Source organism: Rhododendron vialii, chromosome 7a (assembly GCF_030253575.1).
Source record: "Rhododendron vialii isolate Sample 1 chromosome 7a, ASM3025357v1".
Taxonomy (NCBI): Eukaryota; Viridiplantae; Streptophyta; class Magnoliopsida; order Ericales; family Ericaceae; genus Rhododendron; species Rhododendron vialii.
The window spans coordinates 40,537,163-40,551,354 of NC_080563.1; the positions used below are offsets into that span (position 1 = coordinate 40,537,163).

The 14,192-nt window shown below is 40.1% G+C and overlaps 2 protein-coding genes across 2 annotated transcripts; one reads left to right on the forward strand and one right to left on the reverse strand.

The window, feature by feature from the left end:
* The first annotated feature begins 2,213 nt into the window (after positions 1–2,213).
* Positions 2,214–3,397, forward strand: LOC131334431 (dehydration-responsive element-binding protein 2D-like). The gene has a single exon (XM_058369439.1). The coding sequence runs from the start codon at positions 2,634–2,636 to the stop codon at positions 3,237–3,239; it is 606 nt and encodes a 201-aa protein (XP_058225422.1). The 5' UTR covers positions 2,214–2,633; the 3' UTR covers positions 3,240–3,397.
* Positions 3,398–7,947: 4,550 nt separating this feature from the next.
* On the reverse strand, positions 7,948–12,806 carry LOC131334432 (protein WALLS ARE THIN 1). Its single transcript, XM_058369440.1, has 6 exons — positions 12,420–12,806; positions 12,148–12,210; positions 11,795–11,911; positions 10,452–10,860; positions 8,974–9,125; positions 7,948–8,435 (listed from the first exon to the last, which is right to left on the reverse strand). Exons 1-6 carry the CDS (start codon positions 12,629–12,631, stop codon positions 8,240–8,242), a joined length of 1,149 nt encoding a protein of 382 aa, XP_058225423.1. The 5' UTR covers positions 12,632–12,806; the 3' UTR covers positions 7,948–8,239.
* Between the last annotated feature and the right edge of the window lie 1,386 nt (positions 12,807–14,192).

A 14,192-nucleotide genomic window follows, 5' to 3' on the forward strand; every position in this document is an offset into this window, starting at 1 on the left:
CTGCCATGTGGTGTTCCACCCCCTTTTTCACCACACATTTGTAGGGGTTCAGTTAGTTGGGATCCGGATGGTGGTGGGGCTCTGGTTCCTTCATCCGTGGTTCCTAGCTCCGTCCGCTTGACCTGCAACAAGTCACTAGGGCTCAATGCAGCATAGTGACCCTCCGACGATCAAGTTAGATCTAGGGAAGATAATGTAGGTTTAGGGTTATGGTAGAATGATATACCTCTTTAGGTTAGAGTCTCTTTGCTTTCATAGACCTTGTTTTACTTGGTTCCCAAGTAGGCGCGTGAAGGGTATGCTCAGGTAACCGTCTCAGGTGACGTAAGAGATAAGACAGTTATGCAGCACATGGCTAGGTCACAGCTCAATGATTATCCTTTTGCAACCGTTTGGGATCCGTCGCAATATCTCCCTGGATGCGCCCTCGGGCTCCCCGGGACAGGGCTGCTCCCGAACCCTCCTCTGACAGGATGGAACCTGGCTTGATTATGCTCACTGAGCGATTCACCGAGGAGGCCTCAGGACGTCCGCGGGCTTCACTCTCATCATGGGCTCGGGGGGCCTGCCGGATCGCGCCTGGTGGCTTGCACCCTGGTGAATGGTCCGAGCCCCATTTCCGTGGCCACTACAATATTCATGTGGGGGTCCGTGTAATTTGTTCTGGTCTCCTGATAATGGGTGGTCAAAAAGAGTGTTGAGATGCCGCATGACGGTGCCTCAGGAGCACCCAATAAGTTTTCCCCTCTATCTCACACACTCACACCAGTGGTGTAGCTAGGAATATACATCAGTGGGGGCATTATAAAAACAAAATCTCCGACGATAGCCAACTCCCGACAGCATCCCACTGACCCATGACTTGATGGTCGTTAGTGATGCGGCGTGATTTTCGTGTTAGTTGTTACATCATGTTACAATGGAGAGTTTTCAAGTTTTGTAGTACTATTTTGTTCACCCATGCACTTAAACACTAGGTGAACATGTGCGTATTACTCTTCAATAAATTCACCGAATCTTTACTTTGATATGATTGCATACATTGATTTTGTGGAGCTTATTTGTGCAACAATTCAAACAAGTCATTCATATTTTAACAAGTATTTAATCTAATAACATGTGTCTTGCTTTAAATATTTGGTAAATTTAAATCACCAATTTCAAAAAAAGAAAAAAAAGAAAAGAGGTGCAGTGGGGGCAGGTGCCCTCAGTGGGAATAGGGTGGCTCCGCCACTGACTCCCACAGTGGAAGCCACAGTTCCGTTGTGTTCTGGTTTGGTCTATTCTGCTCTCTCTCTCTCTCTCTCTCTCTGTGAATTGTGGTAGCATGCAAAACCGTTCTGTCTGGACGTTACTAAATTCCAGGTATCCTAACCAAACTCAAATCAACGGACTTGGGAATTCCACGTACCAAGGAGGGAGCCTTGCAATCTGTGAAAGTGCGGACTTCTGGGAAGTCCCCAGTGTGAACGCTTATCCAGATTTCTCTCTCTGCCCCCACACTATGACATCACACATTCAGATAATCCGTCAGGTAGTCCAAAATTCAGGAGAGATATCATTCATTCCCCCTGGGATACTGCTCTAACCTTCATTTCTTGCCATCTAAGTTTGTGCAACCCTGCGGATCAAAAAAAAAAAAAAAAAGTTTGTGCAACCCGGGCCACGGGTTGGAAGTCACTGCGTCGTGTCGTATTCGAGTCGTCTCGTTTTGGACTAACTAGTCGACATGGAGAATCAAATGGTTGTCCTTCTTGTCTATCTCGAATTACGCGAGTTTAACTTGTATTCAATCTCGTTTAACTTGTGTTGTTAGGTCGTGTCATATTCACAGGTCTGGCCTAATATATTTGGGGCCCTAGGCCAAATCATTAAGTGAGGCCCTATGGCTTAGTTAAATAATGGGTAGTTGGCGGGAGGAATTGAACTCAGCCACATAATGTGGACTGAAGGTTCCTTGTCCACTAAACCAACTATAGTATTTGCACTAGTATTGTGAAATACTAATATATATATACACACACCTACCTACTCCTAATGGGACCTCTCTTTTTGGGGGCTCAGGCCCGGGCCTCTTGCTCAAAGGCCGGCCCTGCATATTAAGATTCATGTTCGTGCATGTGCAATCTCAAAAGTGTTTTAAAAAACATTCCAAACTATTCTAATGCGCGAGAGCGAGAATTGAAAAGCACGAAGGCAAAGCGAAAATTGAGAACGGGAGCGGAGAATGCGGCTAAGGATTAACGGATTATGTGACCAGCTAATTTGAACTTGTCCTTTCTTCCACCTGAGCTTCGCTTAAAAAAGTAAACAAGAAAACAAAAGGCGGCCTTAGGCAAGTGTGCATGGGGAGAAGACAACATAAAAGCCTTACCCCTTTGACACGATTAACAGGGTGGTTTTGCCAAGTAGATTCGAACCAACCCCCCCCAACGGACACGTATCCCCCCCCCCCCCCCCCCCGGTGAATTTGCTAAATAAAACCCCTTTCTCCTCCTCAATCCTCATGCTATAAAACTCAAAAACTGTTCATATTTCCTGGGGCTTATCACTATCTTAACCATTCCAAATTTCCAATCTCTCTTCCCCTGAAAAATCCAAAAAACAAAAAAAAAAAAAAACCAGAAACAGAAATGTTGAAATCTATGAAGAAACCAGCGCAGGCAACGTCGAGGAAAGGGTGCATGAGGGGGAAGGGGGGGCCGGAGAACTCTGCGTGCACTTTCAAGGGCGTCCGGCAGCGGACGTGGGGGAAGTGGGTGGCCGAGATCCGCGAGCCGAACCGGGGAGCCCGCCTCTGGCTCGGCACCTTCTACACGTCCCACGAGGCCGCCGTGGCCTACGACGCGGCCGCGCGCAAGCTGTACGGCCCCGACGCGAAGCTCAACCTGCCGGAGCTGTGCGGGAACCATCCCCAGTTCTCGATCCCTTCCGCGAATTTCCCCGTCAGCCACGTGAAGAAAGAATCGGGCGGGGACTCGCCGGAGAACCCCAGAAACGACCCTTTACTGGGGTTTTCCGACGAATCCGGCATGGAGAGAGTCGGGGAGAATGACGTGGGAATAATGGAGGGGTTGTGGGGGAACCTGAATGCGAATCTGCCGGAGTTCGACGATTCCTCTCTCTGGGCGGAGGCTATGGCGACGATGGATTTTCAGGCGGTGGACCCCGGGATCTTCGCCGGTAATTGCGAAGACGGCAAGGGGTTGGAAGCCATGCAGGACCCTTGGTGCTACTGAAGCTAGCTTTCCCATCATATCAGTGAATGGAAAAGGTATATATGTGTATTGTGTATATATATGTTGTGAATAATACACATATATATAGATAGATGCATATAGAATTAGAGTGAGTAGGGAAAAATAGGAAAAAAAGAGAGTAGGAGCAGAGATGATACCATATATAGCCTATGTGAAAGTGTATAAATATGTGGGTTTTGGCCACAAACGGAGGTGGGTTCTTTCTGGACTTCTGTTGTGGCTTTTGTTTCAATTTGGTGTGCTACTGCTAGTTGTTTTTTTTTTCTTTCAATTTTTCTCCTCTTATACTAGTATAAAATTCGAACTAATTAACCTAGAATGCATATGATTGATAGTATTTTTAGATTCCCCATGGCGGGCCCGATTGAAATCAGAGCAAGGCTGCGTTCCCCTAAACTTTTTTGTCTAAAGATTTTTTTTCTCGGTATTACTTACATTTCATGACTTTTTTTGAGCTTTTCGCTGTAATTTTTGGGATTATAATCATTTTTCTCGACGAGAGGAATTAGAAAAGAATAAAAACGTGGACCGATGTTGAAAAAAGTTCATATAAGACAAACACTTCAGGCAGAAAAGACAGCTATTTGGTATTCTTTTCTTCTTTAGTTGCTTTTGATCATATATTTTTTTATTTTTTAGACTCCTCTCGGTGAGACTACTGAGACAGATAATAAATCCAAAACATAAGACACGAATTTAACAAAAATTCAGAAAAATCGAACGAAACACAAAAAAACGTAAAAGAAAAAGGAAAAATCTAAAATCAGTTCACTGGGCTGACAATAAGAAGCGTGAATGTATATTAAAAAGTGTAAAAAAATATATAAAAATGTGTTTTTTTATTCTCTTATGTACTTATTGTCAACTCACTCGACTAACAATAGTAAGACGGAACGAAAAATTATGTTACAAGAATGCAACTTTAAGTCCAGTATGGAAACGTCTCACACTGTTACGGCGCATGCCATGAAATTCTGGAGATTGCGACAGACTTCACTGTCCACATCTAATATGAACCGTTCTACTCACACATACTACTTTTACACATACATTGCAAAGATTTTTTGTGGGGTTCATTATGGGGTCCCATAAAATGATCTGAGCCGTTCATTAATTTTAAAATATTTTTTTAAGAAACTTCGTGAAAAATCAGCTCAATCGGATACATGTGAGTGCTTGAACCAATCTTACAACTTTCATTCTCGGGAATTCTGAATGAAAAGTTGTAAGATTGGTTTAAGCATTTACCTGTATTCAATTGATCTAATTTTTTACGAGATTCCTTAAAAAAATATTTTAAAATTAATGAACGACTCGGATCATTTTGTAGGACCCCATAGTGGGTCCCACAAAAAAATCTGTCAGGAAGTGTTTATTTGGATGTTAGGGAAAATGGTCCCCATCCTTCCTTTTTTTGGATATATAGAAGAAAGTCAACCCGGCAATAAAGAGAGTGAGTTGGAAGCTAAAATCGAGTATGGCTTATTTACGGAGGTTCCGTGAATTCATTATTCACGGAGCTGCGTAATCTCGCTTATCTATTTTGGCTTTAGACGGTTCGGATTTAGATGAAGTTTTTTTGGGAACTCATTCCCGAAAATTTTTCAATAACATTTGAACAGTCCAAAACACTTTTGAATGATTGTGATACACTTTCGTAAACAACTGTTCACGGAACCCTCTGTTAAAAAGATTTTCTCAGCAAAAATCTCTCCCCAAGCGGGAAAACTAGCAAGTGTATGTGCATGTGTGTGTGAGAGAACATTTTCATGTGATTTCTTCGTTCATCGACGCTTTGTTCGAGTGTAGTAGCGGCCGGCTGCAGCATCGGAGACGTGGGTGTGCACTTTTAGTAGTAGTAGTATAAGATGGGTCTAAATGGGTATTATGGTCATTTTAGTGTACATATGTATTTTAATCATTTTAGTATATGCTAGTATGAATTGGGTTCATGGGCGGGTTGGGTTTGCTTTTAAATAAATGGGTTGAGTTGGGTATGGGTAATTAGACTCATAATTAATGGGTCTAAATGGGTCAATGACCCATTAAAGACCTAACCCATTTGCAACTAACCCATTTTGGCCTAAATCCGCCCATTTGACATCCCTAGATATGACGTCAAGTTCGATTATTTTTATGCATGTTTCTGTTCAAATTAACGTTCTCAGTTTAATTTGGTGGTTGATAATCACAACATCTCGACTCTTTTTTTGTCACAGCGAACGTTTCTCCCGTTTGCAACTCCACCAACTCCAAACCCGCCCAATTCAACCTTTGGAGAGTGTTTAACATCCACCGGTCTTAATGTTATAGTTTATGGCCCAGCGCTTCCTCAAACGAGGATGAGATGTCTCCTGCTAAGAGAAATCTTATAGTTTAGGGCCCAGCGCTTTGTCAAGCGAGGATGAGACGACTCCTGCTAGGAGAAATCTTGTAGTTTAGGGCCTAGCACTTTGTCAAGCGAGGATGAGATGACTCCCACATCACGCATGGATGCCAACCAAATAGTACTTGACACCTCCCAAGTCTGATGAGACGACTCCCTCTAAGAGAGTCCCGCATCACGCGCGGATGCCAACCAAATAGTACTTGACACGTCCTTGCACCAAGCTTGCTCAAGAAGCTAGCAAGGCAGACTTGCCCAACCCAGGTCCTTTGTCCAAGCCACACAACCGTGCATAGCAAAGCTGCCCGACTAAAGCGAACAAGCTTCCAATGATTACTGAGTCATTAAGGGTATCTCATACCATCGCGGGGTCTTACCTTGCCCTGCCTATTTTCGGGGGCATTCTTGATATCCACAATCAAATTCTTAGAAAGTGCGGTGGACGCCTATATATAAGAGTTTTCTCGTGTGTCTAAACTGATCTTTTCCAACTTTCGGTCCACAAAAGACTTGCAGTATCAATTATCAAATACGAAAGCACTTTCCTATTATTATTATTTTTTTGACGAACAAGATCATCGTATTTATATATATACGTATACATATATAAGAAAACATAGTAAAAGAAAACACACATTTAGTGCATAAATGTATACGATGAAAAACTAGATGGTGCATAAATGTGCTCCAGTACTATGCCGTATAATTGAGTATGTGACTGTCATCTATTTTGCCCTAGAAACCACTGGTCCACTAACCAGAGTCAACTCCATGTTTTCTATGTGAGCAGTTCTCTTAATTTATACGTAGTTACTGTAGTTCATAGTTAGATGTCGACCCTTGAACAGAATTTGGATACCCAAAATGAATATGCAGATAGACTACTATACATATTCTGTCGGGAATTGTTTTCAGCACGACATAGCTAGCCATTTGCAGATGAATCCATTGTACCTAGCTAGGAGCGTGAACGAGCCAAAACAGCTTTGTAGAGTTCGAACTCAACTTCTTTGTAAACGAGCCGAGCTCTTAACTAACCGAGCCTATACAAATTAGCCTAAAACTCGTGAGCAACTGAATAATTTCAAAACCTATTGGTATCTGGATCTATGCTTTGAATGACCGTGCAAATAGAATTATTCACGTTTTTATTACTACTAGTGGAAAAATTGAAAAAGTGTCACATTGTGGGTTCCATAACCATTCACATCATTTAAAAATGTAAAAAAAAAAAAAAAAAAGAAATTTATAAAGGAAAGGGCTTTACGGAAAGTGTAGTTGTTAATGATCATGTGGATATTTTATGGATCCTGAATGATTGATGCTAATATTCAACTATGGCATTTCGGGATCCGTTATAATTTTATTTGAAGCGAATTGATTTTTGCACTTCTGTTTTGCAGTATCATTTAATACTCTCTTTTTTTTCGTTTTTATTCATGGGAATTATTACATTATCCCTTGATATGTGAAAAAGTGAATTAATGATAGGGCTGGTAAGATGGTAATTTCACGTGAATAAAAACAACAAGAGGAGTGCTAATGGTAAAAAGAAGAGTGCGAAAATCACTACCCTATTTTAAAATTACCTAATTCTGCAAGTGTTCATGCATTTCGGATATCTCATGTACTCCCTTTTACTTTTCATATATGCTTAAATGTGCTTTTATAAATTTCAAATGACATCATGATTATCAACATCCAATTGCTAAGATTTAGGTCCCTTCTAGAGCACCGGTACACCCAACAATAATCGAAACCATTTATCTTATCAACCTCGGAAAGGAGGTCATCTGAATAAAAATCAGTTCAATTGGTTTTTCATAGCTCCATCAATGAATCATATTTGTAGTTATCGAGATATTAGTTTGTTATTTGTAAAAGTTTCTATCAACAGATGTTCGAAGAATACCTAGAGCTAGGGCGAAAGACGGCTTGAAGACTAATTTTGAATTTTTTTTTTTAAAGCTTTTGGTACAAGATTTTGAATTCTCTAAATAATGCAAAATTTGATTTTCAACGAGGCTCGCTCGATCGGGAAAAATTCCTTGCAAAGACATCAACGTACTCTGTGCAATGCAATACGATTATTCTCTGTGGGGCTGAGCTTTGCTTTCACTTACGACGCTTTCGCTTATGCCTATGAATCTTCTTTATGTAACAGTCGAACTTTTACATGTAGCAGTCGGACTTCTACATGACATTTTTAGGTTAATTTTCACAATAAATACATTCATGTTTTCTATAGATTAGTCACATTTTCACAATTATAATCACATCAGCTTTATGATAATACACATATTTTCTAGTGAAAAAACCCATCAAATTACCATATAAGAAAATTTAAAACCATAAGCAACATCCATTCCCCACCACTCAAATCAAAAGATAGTAAATATCATCACCATCTCATTCATCCCTCCCCCCATCTCTCTCTCTCATAACGCCCATTTCCTAGTGAGAGAAAGCCATTAAGAAAACCTAAAAAATGAACCTAGAAGATGAACTTAATTGATACAAACAAGCACTTATAGTCTTTTGGTATGCCAGCAAGCACTTATAGTTAAAAGTGGAATTTCAAAGGATTTGGTGGTCAAACATTTTCCGTTGACTGAGGGAGGAGAGGCTGAGCAAGGGACGACTTGATGTGGCTTGGTGCATGGTTGTTGCCGTGGTCCGAGGGGGACGGAATCGCAGCCTTCTGTGTTGCTGCCGCAAACTTTCTCTCTTCGTTTTTGCCCCAGAGGACGAAGTACAACCCAGTTATGATCAACACCGCGCCAATGATCCTGTGCATCGCAACACCAAACGATGATTCAATAAACTTTTTTTTTTTTTCCTGATCCGCAAATAATCCATTCAAATTACACACATCTATTTGTGTTTTGCCAAGTAAAAGAGTGAAGAAGGGGGCGATTAGGCGTAGACCGTAGCAACCATCCTCTTGGCATAACCATAGGGATTTTTGCCCCACAACGAAAACTCCCCGAAAGGCTGATACCCACAAGTACTCTGCCGCCCCTCCCGAGGTCGGAATAGGCAATAGGCGGATTATGGAATTAAAACGGGAGTGAGTGGGCGTCGGCACGCATTTGACTCAGAAGCTGCAGATTTTCCCACTCCCACCCTCATGAAGGAACTCTTCCAAAACTAACTCTTTGCTACCCTTTGCAAAGTGGGTTATTTGGATGAGGTCCTTGAACAAAAAATTGGTAAAGCATTTTTACAGGTAACGATGTAGCTATTGTGACTACGTGCAGAAACTCATGATTGATGAGAGAGAGAGAGAGAGAGAGAGAGAGAGAGAGAGAGAGAGTATATACATACCCCCCCAAGTAGAACTCTTCACCCAAAGCAAGGGAAGCCATAATGGCAACAACAAGGGTCTGAACAGGTTGATAAACAGCCACGAACACAGGGCCACCCCTGTCAATGCACCATATCTGTACAGCAAATGCTATCCCTGATGCCACCACTCCCTGCCATTTCATTTAATTCATTTTTATAAAATTGCATTAATGCATTATAATTATATTCCTTCCCCAAACATATACTATAATTCTCCATTATTATTAAGTAACAACAATTCATTATACACATGTACACATATATAGGAGTTACATATAGATGAACTTGTGAAAAAAGAAAAGAAAAAAGGAGCATATATGTGCATAGTTTTGTGGTCATAGATCTGACCGAACACAGATGTGTCAGTCTAACATAGTCTGATGTAAATAGACGGTACAAAAATAACGAGAGGCTCACGTGCATTAGACTGTTGAATAACACATGCGCATAAGTTTGTATATCCATATATCGTTGCTCAAAAGAATTTAAGAGGCGACTCGACTCTGTTATTATGTTAGTAGTCCCACTGCACCTTTTGGATAGATATATAAATCAGGTCTATTGTTTTTTTCCCTTTCAATTATAGAGATGTATAGTTGTGCTCCTGTATTTTGATTTTAATGGAGCTTTTTAAGCAGTTTTAAAATCCTGTTTACCTGTAAAGCAAAAGACACAGTATTGAGACCTCAAAATCTAGAACTACCCTAAAAAACTTTTGGAAGCACCACTATGAATCACATGATTCATGAACTGGCATGAACTCTCTCTCTCTCTCTCTCTCTCTCTCTCTCTCTCTCTCTCTCCAATCTGGCAATAGATCAAGTCCACTGGATTGGGAATACATCTAGGTCTTTCAAAGGTGATTGTCCATTCCGGACAAGAATGCCCTTGGAAAGTAGTATAGTCTATTGTTAATTTGGGCTAGACGTGTGACTTATCATGTCACCTTCGACAAAAGACTACCCTACGAGAGTTCAACCCCCCCAACACTTACCTATTAGGAGTATTTGTTTAATAATTGGAGTACTACACTACGTACACATTGGTTACTTACCTAACTTCTTTCCGTATATTCTGACTTCCTTTCAAATTTCTCCGCTCCATTTTTTTTTTTTTAAACAACCCTCCCATATTAGCTAGTTGGACAGAGGATGTTGCTGAGTAGCATTTCTACAAAGCGATCGATCCGGCTATTCATCTCGGATCGGATTAGTCATACACTTTGCTAATGTCGCTTATGAAATAACTCGTTGTGACAAATTTTAAAGAGTGCAATCCCTCACTTCACTTAGGATTGGCTAAAATTCAAGTTTTTAAAATGGGGTCCGTGCTTTTAAAATCGGCAGATTCACGTATTGTGTTAACCAATCACATATTATAGTAACAAAATTGCACTCAGTGTAAGGGTGAATCAGTAAATTAACACGGAAGAACGGGTTAACACTGAGTCCACTCACCGCGTAGAAGACACTCAAGAGCTCACCACCAGAGTGAATAAGCCAAGCCTGAGGGTCCCTCTCGAGGAACGCAGCTATAACCAGGAACTGTAGGACACCAAAGAAGCACTGGTAAGAGGTGAAAGAGAGCCGGGCCGGGTACTTCTTCAGGATCGGGGACTGCAAAACGAGCCACGCGGCCCACGACAAGCAGTGCCCGATCAAGAAGATGCAGCCCAGGGTCCAGTTCTTCCCACTGGCGTCTCCGAGTGAGAGCAGGATCGGTGAGTTGACTCGCTGTGACGGCGGGGTCGGGCTGTATATGGTGGGACCCTTGTAGAGGGTGATCACTGATGCTCCTACGACGCACAGGATCGTTCCCATTACTTTGGAAATCCCGTCTTTTCTATTTAATCGTACTTGTTCAATCCTGAAAAATGATAAGTTCACAAATAAGCATCCAATTTTTTGGCAATGGATGGAAAATGATTTGTAAAACGAAATATAATTATCGAAAATTATCCCTTCCGTTTTAGTAATTCTTTTGTTTATTTTTTTAGAATCGAATCAACAATCAGTTTTTCTTCATGAATAACTTTTAATGTTTTTTATCAACTAAAAGATGCCAATTAGTTTTTGAATATGAAAATTTTGAAATCATCTCGAGAACGAATAGAATGGAAAATATAGACAAGTTGTTAAGATGGACGGAACAATTAAATGAACAAATAATGTACAACGAAGGGTGTAAATCAGGAGAATCATCCAGGTACATATTAAAGGATCAATTCTTTAATTTGTTGCTTCTCACACAGATGATTCGAGCCGTTTATTAAATAGTGATGTTTTAGTTAGAAACAAAGACTAATCAAACGGCTACATTATTCCCTGTGAAAATTCGGTAGAAATATTCTGACTTTAAACATATATCTTTCATAAAAATATCCTTATTTCATAATTTTTTTTTTTAATATATAAAGAACCATTCAATAGAGTAATAATTAAAATACTATCTTGGCAGATTTTTTGATTATAAAATAAAAAAGTAAGGGCTGACAACCTAGCCACGTGATTCTAATTTCTAGTACAAAAACTGTCCATATCAAAAAATATAGTCCTAAGGTATTTTTGTACGGAATAATAAGATCTTTAGTGATCCTTTTGTTTCAAACTGATTGCGAACTACTAGTAGTATTTTTTGATAACCCAGTATCCGACCCAATAAACCGACTGATAGGAGGACTATCTCACCGAACCAATTGAGCCATGGTAAATTATAATTTCCAAAAAACCGTTATGCGTTTTCATTTTGCATGCGTTCTCAGTAAAAACTCAGATTATTTTTCATGAGGAGTAGGGCTTGCCTGAGTACTGCTGCCATGATAAAAGTGATAGCCGGAACAGAGTTCTGTATAGCTGAAGCAAAAGTTGGGGATGTGTGGTCTAATCCCAGCAAGTAGAATCCTTGATTTGCAGTTATTCTGTAGTTAATTCCCATAAAACCAAAATTAAAATTAGTTCCTATATAGTGAGAGATGAAATTACACCCGATTTTTCCTTGTCACTGTATCGGCCAATACTCTCCAGTATCACTGCATGACCGGGATTTTGAACTTCTGATACTGTTATTTGTCAATATATCGGCCAATACCCCTCGATATTGCCGCATCATTACCCATATGATAATACATATATACAAATATAGATGAGAACATACCCAACAACAGCAAGGAGGAAGAACTGGACAAGAAGAGAGAGCGTGAGCGGCGGCCTCTCCTTCCTGATCAAATAAGAACGAGAGACAACATAATGAGATTAGATGTTTGGGTCAAGAAACAGAGGATTCTATGTGCCTAATTTCTGATAGAATTGAGTACTATACTTTCTACAGCTCAACCAATGTGGGTAGTTCACTTAAAAACAGAAGAAAACTGAATATGGCTCTTTTGGAGCTGAGTGTCCTCTGATTTATTGCATTTTTGGACTTACTTTTCGAGGAAATAGGCAAAAGGCAAGAGGAGAAGCAGAGCAAGAATGTTTCTGTAGACAGGGAAAACAATCTTGCTAATGCCCATGTTAAGGGCGGCTCTGGAAACCACATGGAAACCAGCATAGCCAAATTGCAAGGCCAACATGGCTATGTGAAGCTGAAACCTTTCCGGGATCGAACACCACATTCTTCCGGTGTTAGGATCTGCCATTGATGAAGTAGAGATTTAAGCTCAGGTTTTCAGGGAGACTGTTATAGGAAAGAGATATGGGGATGGAGAAGAAGGAGAGGTGAAGGGAAAGTGAAGTGGTGAGGCTTCAGTTGGGGAGGTATAAATACAGTTGGGAGAGTGGGAGGACTAAGGGGCGAGGGATACTAGATCAGCAATGCTATGGACACGGAGTTCGGACATACAGATATGTTTGGATCCGTTCAATGCACGTGAATCTCATACGATAAACGTAGAACCCACACACACTAAATGGCTATAAATACATTTGTGTCCGGATCTGAATCCTAACACCTATACACTATCAAGCGTCCCCTGCCAAGCGGCAAAACGACACCGTTTGACCATGCTAAAGGGACGCTGGGGGCTGCTGTTGTGTCGGTTTTATTCCTTGTTTGGTTTGCTTTAACACATGTTATTTATTTTTTATTTTTGTGGAACCAATTACGGATCTTATAAAAATGATTCAAATCGCAAGTTATTCTTAACTTTTTTTAATGGATTCCTGAAAAAAATTAGCTCAATCCAATATCAATAAGGATTGTTTCAGAATTTGAAGGGTGACCTATGAAATTCAGAAACCTATGAAATTCTGAAACAGCCCTTATCAATATTAGATTGTGCTAATTTTTTTCAAAAACACCTAAAAAATATTTTAAGAATAATTTGCGGTTTGAATTATCTTTGTAAAACACGTAATGAGCCACACAAAAATAAAAAATAAATAACAAGTGTTGCGGCCATTAAAACTTGTTTGGTCATTTTTAATAGGCCCATTTAATTTCTTGCCCATTAAAACTTGTTTGGTTGGTACCAATGGGCAAGAAGTTAATATTTTTTATTTTTTATTTTTTACTATGCTCGAAAATAATCAAAGAATACAATAAAGTTTATCTATCAACGGAGTAGTTAATAGCTAAATTCACGATTAAAAAATTAACCATTTCATCATTTCAAAACTTTTTTAAGATTAATAAGACACATGACTTGATAAACAAGATTTCTCCCGTCCTGATGATTCAAACATGTTTTTTTTTGGCAGTGCAATATATACCCTTCTCCTCTCATAATGCAAACGGCATCGTTTGAGGACGGCGGGGATAGATACCAAATACCCCCTCATGTCCCACAGGTGGCCCTGAAAGGAGGTTATATCAATTGTCAACTGTTATAATTTCCTTTAAAATGTTTTTAGCTTGTCTCCCACATTCTTCTCTTTTCCAACCGGCTCTTAGCTGACAAGACTACCCCGGCCATCGCACTAATGAAGAAAAAAACAAGAGAGAGAAAGCTAGAGAGAGAGAGAAGGGTGCACTGCATGGTGTGTGTCTTATTTTTTTTAATCGGTAAAAATAAAATTGTTAAAAAACGGGAAAAGAGAAAGAAAATCCAACAACGAGTTGATCGAACAATACACCTCTAGGACAAAGATCGGAACACCCAAAGGTCAACAAAGGTCCAAAACAGATAATAAAAAAAGCTCAACCCTATACCCAAAACATGGTGTGTGTCTTGTTAACGGGTTCTGTTTTGGAAGCATGCC

Coding starts and splice junctions, on each gene's coding strand:
- LOC131334432 (XM_058369440.1), bottom strand. CDS start 12,631: ATGGCAGATCCTAACACCGGAAGAATGTGGTGTTCGATCCCGGAAAGG. Junction 11,912..12,147: donor TTCCTCCTTGCTGTTGTTGG/GTATGTTCTCAT, acceptor AATTAACTACAG/AATAACTGCAAATCAAGGAT. Junction 8,436..8,973: donor GAAGAGTTCTACTTGGGGGG/GTATGTATATAC, acceptor TGCGATGCACAG/GATCATTGGCGCGGTGTTGA.
- LOC131334431 (XM_058369439.1), top strand. CDS start 2,634: ATGTTGAAATCTATGAAGAAACCAGCGCAGGCAACGTCGAGGAAAGGG.